The sequence below is a fragment of the Bombyx mandarina genome, chromosome 22, assembly GCF_030267445.1.
Source record: "Bombyx mandarina strain Sakado chromosome 22, ASM3026744v2".
NCBI lineage: Eukaryota > Metazoa > Arthropoda > Insecta > Lepidoptera > Bombycidae > Bombyx > Bombyx mandarina.
The window spans coordinates 12,932,085-12,953,246 of NC_143228.1; the positions used below are offsets into that span (position 1 = coordinate 12,932,085).

General features: G+C 36.4%; 2 protein-coding genes, 1 long non-coding RNA gene and 1 pseudogene across 5 annotated transcripts in view; 2 read left to right on the plus strand and 2 right to left on the minus strand.

Moving 5' to 3' along the window:
• Positions 1 to 13,058, minus strand: part of LOC114240414 (Mitogen-activated protein kinase phosphatase 3) — a 35,010-nt gene extending 21,952 nt beyond the window's left edge. For both annotated transcript variants that reach the window (XM_089736624.1, XM_089736625.1), the window contains exon 1: positions 12,324 to 13,058. In XM_089736624.1, the coding sequence (XP_089592750.1) occupies positions 12,324 to 12,690 (367 nt within the window). In that variant the 5' untranslated portion in view covers positions 12,691 to 13,058. The remainder of the gene's footprint in view (positions 1 to 12,323) is intronic.
• aux (cyclin-G-associated kinase) overlaps positions 1 to 21,162 on the minus strand; it is a 348,262-nt gene that overhangs the window by 173,827 nt on the left and 153,273 nt on the right. The gene's annotated exons all lie outside the window — the stretch shown is intronic.
• LOC149500376 (uncharacterized) lies at positions 14,628 to 17,180 on the plus strand (annotated as a pseudogene). The gene has a single exon (XR_016325082.1). The product of XR_016325082.1 is annotated as an uncharacterized LOC149500376 (transcript).
• Positions 19,504 to 20,202, plus strand: LOC149500377 (uncharacterized). Its single transcript, XR_016325044.1, has 2 exons — positions 19,504 to 19,723; positions 20,020 to 20,202. It is a non-coding gene; the product is annotated as an uncharacterized LOC149500377 (long non-coding RNA).

The following is a 21,162-nucleotide window of genomic DNA, read 5'->3' on the forward strand; positions in this document are numbered from 1 at the left end:
TCTCTCTCCCTCTAAGCAGAACGATGGTACTCGTTTTATAAGTATACGCCCGGTAAAATATCAGCCGTCAAACTATTTTAATCTGTAGGAAGTTAATTAATTATCGGATGGATGATTCAGAGTGAGACGAGAGTCAGAGCGGCGTCGAGTTAGGAACGGACAGTGTTTCCGGCGCGACAGGTCGAACGTTTCCCGTGCTGCGTCCGGCTGTTCCGTGCCATTGTGATGCTAATGTCATTCCCATTATGTCTAACGCATCCTACACTTGATGAACGAATGCTCCGATTGAATTTTTTTATTGCTTAAATGGGATGTAGAGCTCTACTGGTGGTAGGACCTCTTGTGAGTCCGCGCGGGTAGGTACCACCGCCCTGCCTATTTCTGCCGTGAAACAGTAATGCGTTTCGGTTTGAAGGGCGAGGTAGCCGTTGTAACTATACTGAGACCTTACAGCTTATATCTAAGGTGGGTGGCGCATTTAGGTTGTAGATGTCTATGGGCTCCAGTAACCACTTAACACCAGATGGGCTGTGAGCTCGTCCACCCATGTATGCAATAAAAAAAACCTAAATGCCATCACCTATCTTGGATTTCCAACGACATAAGAGTGATCAGAGACAACCTCGACAGAGGACGGTATTAACTGGTGCCTTCAAACTAGGGAAGCCTACGCCCCCTAAAACTGAGGATGGCAAGGAGAAATATATTTAACGAATATTTTTGTTAGAGTACTAAATTCAAGTAGGTATCTGGGTATAAAAGTCACCATAAAAGAAATGTTTCTTGTTTGAACATTAACATTACAAAAGGCATTTGTTGTTTTTATGTGGGTACACGTATAATTGAACTACTGTAAAAATATACCTTTGACCAATAGGTAATTTATTTGAGGAACAAAAACTTTATCGCTTCGGCGTCCAATCTCTCATTCCTGTTGTTTGGGACCAGAAATCCTCACTTTTCTGCGTCAAGATAAACTGCCTACGGTTATCGCATTGAATTAATTTTCTGCTTGAAATGTGAGTTTTTGTTTGATAATCATATAAATGTCGGGCAGGTCATGCATTACGTTATCGTTTCAATAAGTTCAAGGTTCTCCAGACCATTTGGTTGATTTTGATAAAGCTATGCTTACAATTGGGAAAATAAATTTTAATAAAATTTTGATAGTCATATTAAACAATATGGAATTATCAACGTAATGCGTATTGTTATGTATCATCAAATTTCAGAGTTATTATTTCCAAATATTATTAGGACATTTTGTTTTTCCTTGTATAATATGCGGGGGAAATGATAAACATTGTCACGAAGGGAATGTTTAGTTGTATAGAACAGATTAGCGGAAAAATAATTCGGTAGATGGGTTTATAGTATTAAGGTGACATGTGGTGCGATTTATTATTATTAAAGACAAAAAACTATTAAGAAAAGACAATACGTTGTCCATACTCCAAATAATTCGGAGATAACAACATTAAAGTGGAATTTGTAATGCAATAACTGTCTAATCAGTGATAAAAGCACTAGTATAATTTTTTAATATAAATCTGATCTAATTTCAAGGTCTACGACAATAGGTGACGGTAGGACCTCTTGTGAGTCCGCGCGGGTAGGTACCACCACCCAGCCTACTTCAGCCGTAAAGCAGTAATGCGTTATGGTTTGAGGGGTGGGGCAGCCGTTGTAACTATACTAAAACCTTAGAACTCATATCTCAAGGTGGGGGGCGACATTTACGTTGTAGATGTATATGGGCTCCGATAACCACTTAACACCAGGTGGGCTATGAGCTCGTCCACGTAGTTATGGAATAAAAAAATTACTTGTTTTCTAAATACCCTATTTAGACTTAATTCTGTAGTACACAACGTATAGGTAGCAGTGGTGTATGTGCTTGTAGTCCGGTTGCAGGTAGTGCAGAGGACGCAGCCGCAGGGGGAGAGACGTGCGGGGTACGACGGCGCGGCATCGATCCGGTGACTCATCGCGGCCCATTCATCCGCTGCGCTCAATGAATCCGACGTACTCCGCTCCCGCCGCCCCGCGTCTCGTCCTCTCTACCAAGGACTTCATAAAATTCGCCCTCGCCTCGAACCTAATCCTTCAGCCTATTACACCCACGCCGTATAAAAATGTTCCGCTCCGATTTTGCACACGCTCGACTCCCACACGCGGGCGCCCACCAATAGGCCTATAAATTCAACGACTAAATAAAGTACACGCTACATTTTAAGACATTCTAGCGATTTCGTGAAAAAATTAAAACAGTGCTCGGTCTCAAGGGCAATTTTGAATACGTTTAAGAAATGAATCATTTTAATTCTGATTCTGAAATTACGAATGTTCTGATGTTTAAATAATTCATATTAATAATCGCGTAATAAAATTGTGCGGGAGGCCATGCAGGTTTGCCAGTGAATATCTCGTGGATTGTATCCGTTGTAATAATAATTAACATAGTAATTTTATCTTAATCTATTTTAAAAGGTCTTGAATTATTTATTTTTAAAAATATCATGGTTTAAACGGAACTTTTTTGGGTATCTTTTAGATCTTTTAGAGATTGAACTTATTTCTGTACACGTCCTTCTTTGTGGCTGAACTAAATAGTAATTTGAAGAACTAAATAATCTTGTTAATTCATAATGCCCAATAAGACAAGGCTCCGTACACATTAGATGCAATATAATGTCTCTGGGGGATGGGGCTTGGTGGGCGGAGGGTGGATAGCGTGGGCGGCAGGTGCCAGAGGCCTTGGCCCCGCTCGCGTCCTTCCCGCAACGTTTATGAACAACCTTGTGCGATTTAAATCTACCTTTGGTCAGATCATAAACCTTGGATCTTTAACATATCTATATAATAAGAACTATGTATGAGTCTAATATAGTTACTTAAATTACTTTTGTAAAATTCCATCAACAGCTGCGATGTTTATCGAGGTTACAAATCTACAATTGGATACGTAACGTATCCTATTGTAAATATTGTGACAGATAAAGTAATAGTATTAATATCTACCAGCTGAGGTCTGATAGACACAGACAAAAAAAGAGATTTAGCTCGTGCGACTTACACAGTAGCACAATTTATATAACATAAGGAATCATGAACATTCGATAAATATATGGACGTGAATTGTGATGTGGATTTAATTTGCGCGATTTTGTTTTACATTTAGCACAATATTGTCTGTCTTAGCACGTGTCTGACACACACGACACCTGTAGATATGAATGGAGTTTTAAACGTAAAACCTTACAATTGAATTCATATCATTCATCATTCATTCATGATTAGATCATCATGAATGAATAGTTTTGTATTTGTTTAAATATGTTGTAAATTGTTTATCTTTTCATGGCTTAGACATGCAAAACGTGTACTAGTTTTTTTCGTGCAATATTTATCCATTGATACTAAAACGGGATATTATAAAAAACAAAAAATCAAGGTTGTTCATATATCGGCTTTGTAGAGAGTACCTACTCGTTACGGCGAAAGCAGGATGCTATTGGCAACATGTCGCGTCTTCACAAATAGACTTTAATGAAGCCTGTTGGAACAAATTGAACCAATTTACAAAGGCTGGTGGCCAACTTATAAATAATACGATCGCACTTGAGCTCTATTGACTTCTTGCTCTACAAGATAGCTCAATTAAAACCTCTCAGCGTCCTCAAAGAGACTTTTTGACAATAACAAGTAATTGTATTACTTATAATATAGAGTACATAAATCTGTGTTTTTTTTGAAAATTCAACGACAACAATGATGATAGTAAAAATAAAAAGAAAATATAATGTTCAAGACAATTCTGAGAATTTACCAATACGACGTCATTAAGATTGGTTTGATTCGGTTTCTGAGAATGAGCAGTATGGTAATTTCATAAATTTCTAATGTATTCGATTGCCTGATTTACACAAAGGCAGTTAGAGTTCATAGAGTTTTAGTACAAACATTTAAAATAACGAAATGATAAAGTAAAAAATACCGGACTAAATATTTAAAACAAAACATACGTCATGTAAAGTACTAGTTAATACAAAATAATTATTGAGATAACTATTATTCGCCGCCTCCGGAACTATCACAATAGTATATTATAAATGCAAAGCAGTAAGTATATCGACAAGTCAATTTGTCATAAAAATTGTTGTACTTAAAGGTGAACGGTGGCAGCGGTTATGGCGTCTATAAACCTAGGTGCCCACTTACTAGTCAATCTATCTAAAAAGGAACATCATGCCGAGAGAAAAAAAACGGCGGTCCATACAATAAGCATAACTACTACATAGTAAAAATAGCACAAAGTTTGTATTTAGAATTCTAAAAACTTTATACCTGTTCGAATTGAATTGAAACAGACTACACTATCATCAAATTTTAGCCATTGAGTTTGAAACCAAAATGATCTTAAACTACTAAGTTACTGCTATCTTTTGTTAATACTGTTTTTACTATCTATATATATAAAAATGAAACCCGTTTTCCGTTGTCACGACATAACATGAAAACGGCTTGACCGATTTGGCTAATTTTGGTCTTGAATTATTTGTTGAAGTCCAGAGAAGGTTTAAAAGGTTAGATAAATATAAAAATATTCGGAATTAAATAAAAATAACAATTTTGTTTTTCCTTTGATGTGTCCCCCGTCGGACGGATTCCTTTTGTTTGTTTTAAGTTTATCTTAAACAAAAGTTTAGGTCTTTTATTTATCGATTGAGGCACTACGAAGTCTGCCGGGTCAGCTAGTTTAATATAATTATTTTCGGATATTGATCACACTTTAATATATTTCTTAAATACATAGCACAGAAATCAAGCCTCTCATTGCATTTGTGTCTATCTCACTCGTAAAAGAGCTAAGAATGTGCTTTTCGCGAAGCAGCAATGTACTCACATTATTAATATTCATAAATCTCCACACAGACAGACTCTTGATCAAGTGGCTTGTGCTATATATAACATTACATTATGTAGACATGACCTTTACGAATAATTAAATATTAGGGATTAAAGTATGAAATTGCCGATTTCTACTGAAAAATTGAAATTCGATTTTTTTTTTCATTTAACATATTTATTTAATCAAAATATTTACCATTATTATCTATACTTTGCTGCCGTGCATACCGGGATGTCATTTATGCTTTTGCGATAGAGCTCTGGTGATTTAGATTCTGCAAACTATGTGAAAGCAATTTGTACTGCCTCCTGAGAAGAAAACTTTTTATCACGTAGAAAATTGTCCAAATCACGAAAAAGAAAAGGTAGTCCGTTGGAGCAAGATCTGGCGAATACGGAGGGTGACGAATTGTTTCTAATTGCAGTTAAACGGTTTCTCGTGCTGTATGAGGTCTCGCGGTATCATAAAAGTCGTCGTGGCCTAAAGGATAAGACGTCCGGTGCATTCGTGTGCAGCGATGCACGGGTGTTCGAATTCCGCAGGCGGGTACCAATTTTTCTAATGAAATACGTACTCAACAAATGTTCACGATTGACTTCCACGGTGAAGGAATAACATCGCGTAGGTAATAAAAATCAAACCCGCAAAATTATAATTTGCGTAATCACTGGTGGAGGACCTATTGAGAGTCCGCACGGGTTGGTACCACCATCCGCCTATTTTCGCCGTGAAGCAGTAATGCGTTTCGGTTCGAAGGGTGGGGTAGCCGTTGTCACTATACTGAGACCTTAGAACTTATATCTCAAGGTGGGTGGCGCATTTACATTGTAGAGGTCTATGGGCTCCAGTAACCACTTAACACCAGTGGGCTGTGAGCTCGTCCAACCATCTAAGCAATAAAAAAAAAAAAGACATGGAGCAATAATGGTGAAGATCGATTCATGAGTCGGGGCTGTTTCACTGCAAGTTTTGCTATCATTGTTCGGAGTTCGGCACAGTAGACGTCTACCGTTATTGCTTGACCAGATCGGAGAAAGCTATAGTGAATAACACCATGCTCAGACGACTAAACAGTTACCATAACCTTTTTATTGGTAAGCTTTGCTTTAGGACTCTGTTGCGGCATTGAACTGGGGTCAGCCATTGCATTTTTCGTTTACGGTTATCATAAAGAATCCACTTTTCATGTCACAATTCGATCCAATTATCCTCTATCGATTCAACAAGGCAACACAAGTTTCAACACGCGTTTCTTTCTGCAGATCAGTCAAACCATGAGGCACAAATTTTTCAGATTTTTTTTTATTTTATTGATTTGACGCAAATGAGTCAATATTGTTGGTAAGGTAACGTTAAACCATGCCGTTAATTTCTGGGTAGTTTGGCTCGGATCGGCTTCCACCATCTCTTTCAATTTATTATAATTCACTTATGTGGGCGCGCTCATCCACGTGGTTCGTTCTTCAAATCAAAATTTCCATCCCGAAAGCATTTAGAACAAAATAGCAGGGTGCGTTCATTAGCAGTCTCCTCTCCAAACGCAACATTGATATTGCGAGCTGTTTCTGCAGCGTTAGTCCCGCGTCGGAACTCCTATACAAAAATCACTCGAATTTTCGAAGTATCCATCTTTCTTGTCTCCTCCTCCTCGCGTCGGTTTCCTCATTACTGAGGGTCGTGGTCAAGGTCTTGAAACAGTTTTTATTTTATTTTTTATACTGCACCGCCATCTGTTCCTATCTGCAGCTGAGTGCAGAACATCGTGCACTGTGGTATCAAGGGCTGCACGAATCTGGTCCGTCCAACGGGTCAGATTCCTGCCTCTTGGTTGCTTGCCCTCGACCTTTCCAGTGACCACCAATTTCTCCAGTTTATCACTGTCTTTCCTTGCAATGTGGCCAAAGTATTCAAGAATCCTTCGCAGGCAAATGGTGGAGAGTCTAGTCCGGATTTTGAGCTGAGCTAGGATGGATGGATATGGATCTTGTCCAAGCTGAATAAAAAAAAACTACTGAAAGTCTATAATCGAATGTTGCACATTTTTTAAAAGAAGAACCTCATTGGTACCACCGCTCGAAAAAAGTTTCACTCAACAATCTCAAACCATGACGGTTCTATATCAATTCGAAGTACCTATTACAATAGAACGGCAATTTCATACTTTAACCCCTATTATTACAAGTACTTTTTGTGAGCTATGATTTAGAAACTGTGGACACAAAGCAATAATAGCATGAATATCAGTAAGTTTTAATGTGTTGATCGTTCAATTAGAACGACGACATGATTTCAATTTGATTATTTCACATTATAGTGCGACGCCGCTGCCGGCAGATAATACCTACACTGATAACAGTATCAGCGTTATTGTTATTTTGAAGTTGCATCCTAACAACATTCATTTACAACATACAGAAAATAATTATATTGAATCGTTAGACCAAAACTAACTTGACCTCTACTCGGATCGGTGGCGTAACCGGTCATTTTTTTTTTAATGTGGGAGCACTGTAGCGAAGCGAATCAAATAAATCTGAATACAATGCGTAGTACAAAATTTAAGTTGCGAACTGGACATTACATCAGCGCATAAAAACTGTCAATGCCAATGCTGTGTCCTCCAATTGTGCCGACGGCCATAACCCGGACTAGAACTGCTAGACTACAGTAAAAGTTAGTTTCATTGATTACATTTTACATTGTATGTATTTAAATTACATTCAAACTTTACTATATCCAACTATATTTAGTCACATAAGTATTTATATTTTAATATTAGCGTAATAATTGTTTCGAGGCTTAATTCTTCCAGTTTTACGAGACCCAGTTTCCTTTTCCCGTTTCGTATCTATCTAATCTTATATTCGGCGGACACAACACTCGAACTATAAGCCAGATGCTCACAATTTCCGCTGCCATTATAAATATGAAACTCCAAGAAGTTTACATTCATCGTTGGAGTTCACAACATCCTGTTTTTCGCGAGCACGTGCCATTAATTTTATGAACAAACATCAGAGTATGGCAACTATTAGAACGGACCCTGTTTACAAACCATAATAAAAATCTAATATTATCAGTCAGTGAGCTCTTTCTTTGACATAACACAAAGATAGTATGAGATATGTGAACTATAAAATGAAACTGGTCACATTTTGGACAGTTTTCTTTTTCTACAAATCGAACGGATATCTCATTTATCCAAACATTTCTATTCGAAATTATGTTACGTATTAAAATTTAACACGTAGCTATATAGACAGTGAACTGGAATTGGCAGGACGTGAGTGAAACGGGAACTTATTAATAAAATGGCGGCGTTCTTCCGTCGCATCAAGACCGGAGTAGTGGCCGCGCGTCCGGCCGGCTTTGATCCGGTATACCTATATCTATCTGTTAAAAATTTATTAGCTACATCTCTAATTCCTTTTACTGGTGCTGCTACATCTATTTAAAATTAGAGACATAGAACTCGAGGTCGGTCTTGTTATCTACGTTCGACTACGTTTTTTTTTCCTTGTCATTAGCTATCATCATTTTTGTTGATACGTATAGACAGAACGATTTTATCAATGAGAACAATGGTGGATTATAATTCTAAATATATTTTTGCATCTAAATATATTCAAGTAGGTACACCACAAAATTTAACGTAGGAAAATTTTTATTTTGATGGGAATTTTATTTTTCTCAATACTGCAACAACAAATGTTTTACACTTCACACAGGAACGCATTACTCCTTGCAAGGCAGAAACCAGACACGATACAGTAGCGTGGTATATACTAGTGATTAATAACGATTCGGATTTATATTACACGTTGTTATTCGATATGACGTCATTCGTTTAATTATCTACACAATGAGCCAAATTCCTATTTTGAAACGATTTTAAACATTACAACGAATGTAACGTGTATTGTAATGTAAGACCTAGCATGAACAATCGACTTATTATGTCCGTGCAGTGATTTAATCTACGGTCTCGCATTGAAGAGCACATTAAGTAGCCGACTTCCTCTCCCACGTTTGGAGGAGCCGGATGCCTCCACTCACGACCTCCGCCAACGCTCCCTGTCCCGGTCCCCTCGGATATTTTAAAACACTAGACGTTTCTTATTTTCCCCAAATATTAACCAGATTAGGATTGAAGAGCCTCAACACTTTCTTAGTCTTAGTCTTTGATAGTATAATACTATTATTATGTTTAATAGGACTAAATGATATATTTTATATTCTAAAATTTTATTTGAAAAACATAGTATATCTATATATTAATACGTGAAGTTTTTACCTTGCACCGCTTTTTAGGAAAATTGCGCCGTCGGAGGAGTATGAAATTTCCCATACTTTTAGAGAATAAATATAGAGAAGGGAGAAAAATATTATTTCTTTTGAATGCTTTGAATAGAATGCTATTTCTTTTTTTAAATTATGCACGGCAAATACACTAATTCAATAAAAAAAACATTATACACACTCATGTATTTGACACGAGTGTGTATAATATACTCTTTTGTTTATTGTCAAACTTTTGTTATTGTTTAAAGTCTGTGATCGATTTGAGAATATATTAATGTTATTTGTCTATAGTGCATTCTTGGCGAATTCTGTGATTCTATGTATAATATTAGTCTTTGACAATAGAACCACAATAATACAAACTTATAATTTCAACTAAATAAAGTCGAATTTCGACTACTGTGGGACCACTAGTTAGTATTAACTAAGTAGGTTGAATGCAAATAATATTATAAGGTGGGTACTTATAAAATACATAAATTGTTTTCGTCAATGAGTCGTTTAGAAACATCTCACAGTCGACCGTCACTACAACCGGTATTACGAGTATTTCGCTTTAATAATAATTTACTCAATGAATAACGCCGTGAGAACAGAAACCTATTCACGAACCGATGTAATTATTTTTTGTTTCAAATGAATTTAATTTAAATCAATTTAATTATGCATGTTTTTGTAGCGTAGTTAAAATAATGTAAGGACCGACCGACCGACCGACCGTGACCACAAAAACTGTGAGCTATAACGAAACGTCCGAAATTGTAATTGTAATGAATGAATGATAATATTAAATAGTTAGTTTTAGATAAGTATGTCTTGAAAACCTTGAAAAGAAAATTTATTTATTTTTTGTAAACAATGAATATCTGATTGTCATCCTCGCCTGGTTACGCTGGCATAACCCCAGGTGTTTGTTACCAGTATAGGTATAAAGAAAAAAAAAAGATTGTGAATGTAGCCTCCTTAGGCTTATTTTCTTCAGTAATTTCGACAATTAATTTGTGTATAGTATCTAAAAACGTATTTCTCAAAACAATACAAGTATCAAAACAGAGGCATTTTTTTGTGCTCGCATGAAATAAAATTAATTAGAAATAACACTTTTTGTATTCGTTTTTTGCACATTCAAATTGAGTGGGTGGGTCTTTAAGCCAGTGACATAAGCTTTAATACACAAGACACTTCAAAATGAATCCCTCAGACTACTGTGGAAAAGGTATGTACCAAAAAAACCATGAATGTTTTAAAAAAAATATGCTAATGTCCTAGTGGGCGTTGATTGCTATACACACTACCAACTTTGGTTTAATTTTCCTCACAAACATCTACAATTACTTCAACATGGGAGTTGTTGGAATACAAATGCAGATTTCATTTTAGTTCGAATATTTAGTAACTGAAACTGGATCTGAAGTTTAGGCAAAATACAGGATTATACTTATCACTGAGCACTTAATATATTGGGAGTACCTCAAATAAGTACTTCACTGGGCATCCGACAAAGATTTCATATTAGTTAATTACAAACATAGCCCTGAACTGATTAAACCTAAATTTAATATTTTTAAAGAAGCAAGATGGCTCGTTTAAGGGCCCTAACGGTTATTACCATTACTAAGAGAAAATACACTGGAAATGGACCATTTCAAAAATGGAACAATGAACCCAAACCCAAAAAATAAGAAATTCCTTTATCTTTTCATCAAAGAAAAGTCAAACCTTCACTGTATGTAGGCATAGCAAATAATAAAATACTTTTTGGTTAACGTTGTAAAGGTTCAAACAATAGAAAGAAAACATTACATGTCAAAACGATTTTTTCATTAATTTTAGTGTTTTTTGTGTAAATTGTATTTATAGGTATTAAATTGGTAATACTTTTTATTTGGTTTAACTGTTATAGCACACAGGAGCTTAAATGAATATTGTTGATTTATTTAGTCAATTTGCTGGGAACATTTTTGCTGGTGATTGCAGAAAATGTACTATATGCTGTCAAACTAAGCTAAGCTTGAGCATGTGAATAATATACTTAATTTAAGACTAAAATTATTGTAAGATTTCTATTGATATACATCGCCAATTGTATATTTGTTTCAATTAGACCTATTCTATAATTTGTTCTACCAAAATGAATTTAATATATAAGAAAAAAATATTATTTATAACAATATCATATCTGAAAATAAACAATTAAAACATTTTTTTGTTATTTGTAATGCAAACTTTACTATTGGGAACCCTTTGATTAAACAACAAACAGTAAATTTTAACATAATAATATGTTTTCTACTCAGTATACTCTGCTTACAGACCCTATGCAAAATAAACATTTTATTAAGTTAAATTTGTTAAGTTCCTACAACTTTATTCATTTGTTTTCTTGTCTTTTCGACTACCCTACATTTTAATTACATGTAACAAAATTGTTAACAGACATTTCTCCATTTGTTTGATTACACTCCACAATATCTGAATTGATTTTGATGTGGTTCTCAATGAGATGTACAACTTATATGCTTGTAAGCAATGAATTACTTTTTTAAGTTGTATTCTAATAGATATGTGACAAGCAAATGCATGTTGATTTAAAAACAAAATTTAATTCAACTGGTTTTTCTTTTAATAATAGATAATTGTGAAACACCTCCACAATGCACATTTTTGATGTTATTAAAAGTATTGTGTTATACTGCTTTGAACATTAAAGAACTTTGAAAAGAATAAATCTATTTACTCTATGATATACAAATTTTTAATTAGAAATTAGTTTGAACAATTTTGTTAAGCAAGAATAAAATAATTTACCACAGAATCGGACAACTTAAAAAAATAACTATTACTTACTGTCTGCTTTAGATCTCTGTAACGTTTTCATAACTAGTTTTGAGGAGTAATTATATGTTGCCTTTTATGGTCATTTCTTTGTCTTGATTAAAATTAATTGAATTCATTAAGTTCAATAAATATGTTTTGCAAGTGATTCATTCATATGAATGGCTATATATACAACAATTTAATTGATTATTACAGGGCAGTTTTATGAACACATCTTGGTACATTGTAGTAAAAAAAATAAAAATATGAAAAATTACTGTCTAATGTTTACCTTCAAGACAAACGACTTGTACGCTGTCTTGCTTCAGCCTCTTGAGGAGTATACCGTGGACAGAGTCAGGGTCTCTGGGAGGTCCATCACCGTACAACACGAATATACCACGGGTTCGACAGTGGTTTATCCTCGCCTTCAACTCTTTGCACTGCACTGTTGATGACAACTCAATCTTCCCAGCAGCTAACCGCCTAAGCATTATTGTTGGGATGGAAAAGTTCACAGCGGAACGGATGTGCGATACAGAATACTCGTTTGAGCCCCGACAATCTATCAATACGGTGTCTCTTTCGTCTGAACGTAACTTTGCAAGGAGCCATTCTTTCGACACCAGGTCGCATTCGCATTCTGAATCCATAGGCATCTTGATAGTACACTGTTTTCTTCTGTTTACACGGACTTTTTACCACTTTGGATACCCTGTTGCATCAATACCTACATGCAACCTCGATAATTATGAATGTACACAAAATTTACAAAAACACACTTATTTTAAAAAACACAAGAAAACAAAATTAAGTGCCTTAACAAAAATTATCAAATTATTTTTAGCGTTCAGCACATCCGAGCTGAACGCAGGACGGCGTAACAAAATTTACAAAATGTTTTTGAGTAGGTAGGTATGTACCTACCTACGAAACGAAAGTGGAAGGAGGGAGTGAATGAGTAAAATTAACCAAATGACAACGACCGAACATATTTCTACGAATGGTGAATGGTTTAACTTTGTTTTTTTTAAGGGATTTTATGACCTGGTAACTAAGACCTTTAGGTCAAGTCTTATTTTAATTTTAATGATAATTTTTTTGTACGAAATATGATATTCTGAAATGAAATGAGATAACATGGGATGAAGTATAATTTCAGTAAAATGGTGGTCATTTACTAAGACTTTTTCAATGGACTTTTTGGAAGATCCCGAGAAGTTACGTTCAGCAACTTTGTTTCATTTTCCCATATTTGTGCACTTTCACAGATATTAAACGGTTAATAAACCACCGTTATTACACATTTAAGCCTGAAGAAACACTAATTAGACAAAATAGAACAAAATCATACAACTTCACACCTCGCGTTCCGGCCAAATAGTCGTTTAACTTTATTCTTTGTGGGGACCATAGATAATGTTAGTGTTGGTGGAGAATACGTAAAACGTAGTGTAGTAGGTAAACTCGGTTAGCTCTGGTAACCAGGGGAAAAGAAATAATAGATAAATCACCGAGACTCACATGAGAGGATCAGTATTACTGACTTGGTATCAGGAATGACCGAGGCGAGGGATGGCTACAGTTCTTCGCTGAAATCTCCCTCACAATCATGAGCATCAAAAACTACCCAAGAAGACTGTACACATGGATAATGCCAGGTGACAGAGCACGTAACCAAATATATTACATTGCCGTTTACACACAAAAAGACTCGATCTTGGGGAATTAAAAAAGTTGGAGAGCATATTGTGAAAGTATGCTAACCCTGCAACACCAGTTCCAAATATCGCTACAGTGGAAAATTATTATCTGGAACTACTACTACTACTAATACTATTACTATTACTGCACTGGCGCTACGACCCCGAAGTGGGTTTTGGCCTCCGACACTAAGCTTTGCCATTCATCCCGGCGCTGCGCAGCAACTTGCTAGTCCAACACTTGGAGCTCACGTAAATATCCTTCCACAGCGCCAGACTAGCGGTACTTGGGCTCCCGACGGAGTGGCGTCCCTCCAGTACATCCGCGTACACCCGTTTTACAGCCCGATCCTGCTCGATATGGACTACATGCCCGAGCCATCCGACCCTCCGTGCCTTCATCTCCCTCGGAACATTTGACTCACCAAAAAGCCTCTCCACATCCTTGTTTTTCCAGACGTGCCAAGAACCGTCATCTTTCTGAACTGGTCCTAGTATTTTTCGCAGTTCCTTTCGCTCCGTCACGAAAAGTTTTGTTTCTTCTTTCTATGTAAGAGTCCATGCTTCACATCCATATATGTATTAAGATCCCACCCGAGCTGGATTTGACGATTGACTTCTTTTTCGAAATTGGATTTACTTAGCTGGATAACAATAACTACGAGCGTAGAGCTTCCGATCTTTACTGGAGTGGGTGCTACACGAGCATTCAACAGAATTTTTATTTTTTCCATGTTATATTCAGGCCCACTCGGATAGGAGCCATAATCACAATATCGTTGGCGAACCGAAAGTGAGTTAGGTACTTGCCGTTGATGTTGATGCCAAGATCTTTCCAGTTCAGAACTTTGAAAACATCCTCCAACGCAGCGGTAAATAGTTTTGGAGAAATAACAACTCCCTGCCTCACGCCCCGCTGCAGAAGGACGGGTTCCAAAAAACTCGGAACCGATCGTATGGACAGCATTCACAAACCTGTCAATTTAATCGTTGACGGAGGAAATCGAAGCGGTTTTGAAGTTCGAGCTGAAAGTGTCCAGAACTTTGGATCTGAGCTGGTGCTGGACGGAGCGTAGACCTCATCAGTTGGAATCTCTCAAGCTTAATATTGAGGTCCAATGTGCCCCTTACCATCCGATGGTCACTTCCGGTTTTAATCCTATTAATCATAGAGTCATCAATGAATATTTGCCTCTTTGTCGAATTAATGAAATCTATCTCATGTTTGATAGCATCATTGGGGATCATGCAAGTTCACTTCCTGTAATCCCGTTTTCTGAAGAAACAATTAATCATAAATAATTCCTCCTGTTGTAACCTTCTTTTCCATATTCCATTATTTGAAATATACTTCGAACACATTGTCATTTTTACCACCTATCATTATTATATTTTATGCTATGTCTTGAAAACATTGTTTTATTATATTGGCGACGAGTTAAAAGAAATTAAGATGAACAATGAACAATTCGCATTATTTTTACATGCACAACAAAATCAGCAAGACCAGATTTTACAAATCTTGAAATTGTTGGTACCAGCAGTTTGCAATACAACAGCCAAGAGCGCGACGAACGATTCTTTTACAAAATATGATACGGATAACAAGATAAGTATAATCAAACATTTCAATAAGGATAAATACAATCCAGATACATTCAGAATTGACGATTACATTGATCTTTTCGAAAACAAATGCAAAATTCTTGATATCGATAACAGCGACTTACAGAAAGATTTGCTTCTGAATTTACTAACACCAGAGATATTCCACGAATTAAAAGTAGCTTTAACGCCTGATTTCGATATAGCTACATACAGCGAAAGTAACAAATTATTAGATCTCTATCGCATAAAAACGACGAGGTATAGAGCCTTAACAGAATTTTGGAATTGCACTAGAGAACAAAATAAAACGATGGAACACTATGCAAACAGATTAAAAGGTCTTAGTCGGGATTGTGGCTACACTAATGACTTCCTGGAACGACAATTACGTGACCGCTTTGCCACTGGATTGAATCATCCAGATTTAGAAACCGATTTGAAACAAAAATGGCCTGATTTAGTTCAAATGGTAGACGAAATACCAAGAGAAGTAACCTTCCAACAAATTTTTACAATCTCTCAATCAAGAGAACAGGCAGAACAAGACACACCACGAAAAGTATTAAAAAAATAAATAGGAGCAAAACCAAAACCGTACCATTACATCAAAATACAACACGAAAATTAAATCCAATGCATTGTTTACGCTGTGGAAAGAAAGAACGGCACAGCCTATCACAGTGTTCAGCCAAGGACCATATTTGTAAAGAATGTAACACGAAAGCACACTTTGAGAGTTGTTGCATTAAGTCTGGACGGGCATACATCAGCTATTCAGAAGGGAGCCGAAAATCAATTTAAAAAATAACAAGACCTCATAAGTCTTCAACATCATCATCATCTATCAGTATTATCGAGGAAGAAATCGATGATGAAGTTATCTGTAGCGTCTTGGGTACACGTAAGAGAGAATGCAAACAAATCGATGTACGGATCAATGACATACCTTGCACTATGGATTGGGACCCCGGCTCTGCGTATTCAATAATAAACACGACATTGTGGAAAAAATTAGGATCACCATCTTTACAACCCGCCCCGAAACTTAAGGCCTACGGTAATACAAACTTAAAAACAAAGGGAATTACAAAAGTGACAGTCGAAGTCGACGGACTGCAAAAACTTCTACCTGTGGTCGTAATGAAAAATGCCAAACCAATGTTATTTGGTTTACATTGGAGTGAAGTTTTTGAAATGGAATTTCCAAAACCAGTATACTCCATCAAAACATCAACACCGATTACTCTTAAACAAATACTGGATAAACATTCACAACTCTTTGATGGAAAACTAGGAAAAGTTAACAATTATTACGTAAACATACATGTCAAACCAGAAGCTGAACCGATCCACCTTTCTGCACGGCCTATAAAATTCAGCATGAAAAAGAATATAGAACCCTTTCTAGATAGATAGATCGTCTGATCTCAGAAGGGATAGTGGAAAAAGTAGATCCCAATATTACACCTATTGAATGGGCTACACCCACAGTTAACATTCTGAAATCTACAGGGGAAGTTAGGATATGTGGAGACTACAGAACTACACTTAATCCTGTACTTATTAAACATCTACACCCAGTTCCAATTTTCGATCAACTACGCCAAAATCTCGCAATGGGTAAATTATTTTCCAAAATAGACCTTAAAGACGCATACTTACAATTTGAAATAGCACCGGATTCAAAAAAGTACTTGACGTTGTCAACACATAAAGGGTATTTCCAATACAATAGAATGCCTTTTGGAATATCGCCTGCTCCTTCAATTTTCCAACATTTTCTAGATCAACTGCTAGGCGATATCACCAATGTAGCTGTATATTTTGACGACATATAGCAGGGAAAGATCTTTCAGAACATTTACAAACTTTATCTATTGTATTCGATCGTTTACAAAACGCTGGCCTAAAAGTTAATTTAAAGAAATGTAATTTCTTAAAGAATCAGATTGAACACCTAGGTCACATAATAGATAAACATGGCATCCACCCAACCAAATCCAAAATTGATGCCATAACTAAGGCCCGAGCACCTAGTAATGCAAAAGAACTACGATCATTTTTAGGACTAGTTAACTTTTACGAACGGTTTGTACCATATCTTCACGGGATTTGTTCGGATCTTCATGATCTAACTAGTAAAAAAAATAGATGGCGTTGGACTGATCATGAAAACAGAATATTTGAAGATACAAAGAAATGTATAACGTCTTCACAACCATTAATTGCATTTGACGAGAAACGTCCCCTTTATTTAGCATGTGACGCTTCCGAAAAGGGATTGGGTGCAGTATTATTCCACAAGGACTCGAACATAGAACAACCAATTGCTTTTGCTTCAAGGAAACTACGACCAGCGGAAATGAAATATTCCGTTATTGATCGTGAAGCTTTAGCAATAGTATTTGGTATAAAAAAATTTAGTCAGTACTTGAGAGGAATGCTATTTAATCTAGTTACGGACCATAAGCCTCTTATACATATTATGGGTGCACGCCGCAACCTTCCTAAACTAGCCAATAACCGATTGGTAAGATGGGCTCTAGTAGTGGGAAGTTATCAATATGACATTTACTACAGGAAAGGTGAAAATAACACATTAGCTGATTGCCTTTCCAGATTACCAAACCCTGAAACGGAACCCTCCGAGACAGAAGGGCTTGTACATAAAATAGAACTACGTCTTTTGAGCACTCGAATGACTGACCTTAACCTATCAGAACAGTTACTTATGAAAACAACTGCAAAGGATCATATACTCACAAAAGTTTGTCAAAATTTAAAAACCGGCTGGAGAGAATCAGAATACAATCCAGAAATGAAACCATTCTACAGAAACCGGACTGAATTATCTGTTGAGAATAAGATACTTATGAGGCAAGGACGCATCGTTATACCTACAGCACTCCGAAAAGCCATTCTTACATACCTTCATCGAGGACATCCTGGCATTTCTGCTATGAAAGCACTTTCACGTTACTATGTTTGGTGGCCTAATCTTGACGAAGACATAGAATTATTTGTCAAGAAATGTACCAGATGCCAACAGAACCGCCCTTGTAATCCTGAACTTCCTGTATTTTCCTGGCCATACCAGAAGAAATATGGGAGAGAATCCATATCGACTTTGCTGGACCGTTCGAAGGATCGTATTGGTTGGTATTGTGCGACGCTCTCTCCAAATGGGTGGAAATACGACCGATGAAACCCATCAACACCAGATCACTTTGTCTTACATTAGATAACATATTTTGTACATTTGGCTTACCAAAAATGATTATATCCGATAATGGACCTCAATTTACATCTTATGAATTTAAAGAATATTGCACAAAACAGTCTATTTTACATGTCACATCATCTCCATATCATCCTCGGACAAATGGGCTGGCAGAACGTTTAGTCAGAACATTCAAAAATAGAATGGCATCGGTAGACAACACAAATCTCGAGCGCCGACTATTAGAATTTTTGTTCACATATAGAAACACTCCGCACTCGTCCACTGGTAAATCTCCAGCTGAGATGATGTTTGGACGACAATTGAATTGCATACTTTCCAACATTCGGCCAGACAAAAGAAGATTAATGCAGTATTTACAAGTAAAAGAAAATATTCGTACCACATGACCGTTACCGACCAAGTGACCAAGTATATATTAAAACACGCAATGATAAAACATGGGAACCAGCGGTAATTACATCCCGAAAACATAAATATTCATATATTGTTTCAACACCAGGATGACTAGAAAAACGAAGACACGCTGATCACATCAGGCCACGCGAGTCCTCCACCTCAGAAATCCCGAGGAATGAAAGGGCGCATTCTTCTATGCTGCCGGCGACTGCTTCTCCAGACATTGGAATGGAAACAACAATTAGCGAAAGGCTAACTAAAAACAAGAATTCGGCAGCAGTACCATTACCTACATCGCAGTCGCCTACAAATGTACAAATTTCTCCAAATTCACCTTCACAGCATTCGAAGATAAACTCCTCACCTGCTCCGGTCTCCACTCCTGTGTCATTTGCTCAGCGTCGAAGTAATCGACATAAACAAGCACCCCGCCGTCTGATCAACGAGATGTAGATGGGGAGGAATGTTGTAATCTTCTTTTCCATATTCCATTATTTGAAATATACTTCGAACACATTGTCATTTTTACCCTTCGAACAACAATAGTAACTAGATTTCGGGTCGGTGCATAAAATCCGTCTCGTCAAATAACAGCGCACTTGAAATGTGAGCTCTTATTTTGTTTAGTTCACTTCAAACACAGCCAATGTCAACCCGTCTCACAATACCGCAGTGTGTATTCAAAAGTTGCAAAAATAAGGCCCGAAAAAGCAATTTAACGGCCGGAGTATCTTACTTTCGGTAAGTACATGAAGTATAAACTATATTGTAAGCTTTAAACTTATAAATAATATTAAATTTTGAACAAAATTACCGATTTTTAACCACCGCTACAAATGTTGGCCAAGGCTCGGCCAACACATGGACAAACTTTTGCTTAACAGAACAGTAAATGCATGGAGTAGATTTGTGTTGTAATAATTTTTTAAAATTTGTTAGCAGCACTTCAAAATTAGTTGGTTAAAATTGGTTAATGCTGCTTTTGTGTCTGTTTGTTGGACTCTCATTAGATACTTAGCTTTCCATTTTTATTTTAGCTTTCCTAGCAATCACGTGTGCAGAATGGATCTCGATTGTCGCCAGAGAAACAAGAGATGACTTTTATAAGCCAGCTAAGAACTCCGCTTATTGACACTGGACATCTTTGCCTTCCGTGCTCACGGCTACTGAAATGTGGCCGAAACATTGTAATAAAAATACCACGCTTGAAACCGTTTAAACGTTGTTTTATTATGTGCACTGGTCGCGAAAACTTAAAAATATATATTACACAAAAACGTAACGCTAATAAAATAATAAGTAATGTATAGATACTAACAAACATACATTTCCAAAACATAAAAAGTAAACAACTAAACTTTTACTTTAATTCATTAATAAATTATTTTAGTGTTAAGCGCGACTCCCTTACCTCCTGTAGTAAATAGAAATCGGCATTTCAAGAAGCAAAAATAAATAAAGCAAAACGATGTTAGTTCTCAGAGCAATTAAGGGAAAAGTTACTTTATTTGTTGCACTTTAAGATTGATTTAACATTAAAAGTTGTTTAAAATGTGTCTTTTTATTGGTAAGTGACAGGAGTAATTTATTGCTTTGCTCGTTTTATGTGACGAATGATCGTAAGTATTAGATAATGTTTTGGAGATTTGTGACTTTATTACTAGGTGCCATAGTTGTTATTAGTTTGAAAGTAAAAGTGTTTCAAAACTTTTTTCTCCGTTTGTTAGTAAACGAATGTAGCTATATAAGTATATATTCACGCGGACAGTTTTTGCTTTAATTTTGTACGTATCCCTTTATCTAGTTACTATTGTTGATCGAAGTTTTTACCACCTATCATTATTATATTTTATGCTATGTCTTGAAAACATTGTTTTATTATACCTCCTTCTCCATGAAACCGGAAAGTTGGTTTCCCGAGTGGTTTCAATGCCCTAATCCGAATGGTACCACTCGCAGCTCCCCCACGCGCTGCTTACCCAGTCTCGCGTTGAAATCCCTCATGACAAAGGTGAAGTGAGCTGTAGGACTATGCATGGCTCGGGAAATCTTCTCATACAAAGTTTATTTGTATGAAAAGAATGTTTATTTGTATCACACCTCATTGTCAGAATGTGCCGAGGTCGGAGCGTAAGCCTGTATGTTCTTCAAACAATACCTTTTGGTGATTCTGAATATAA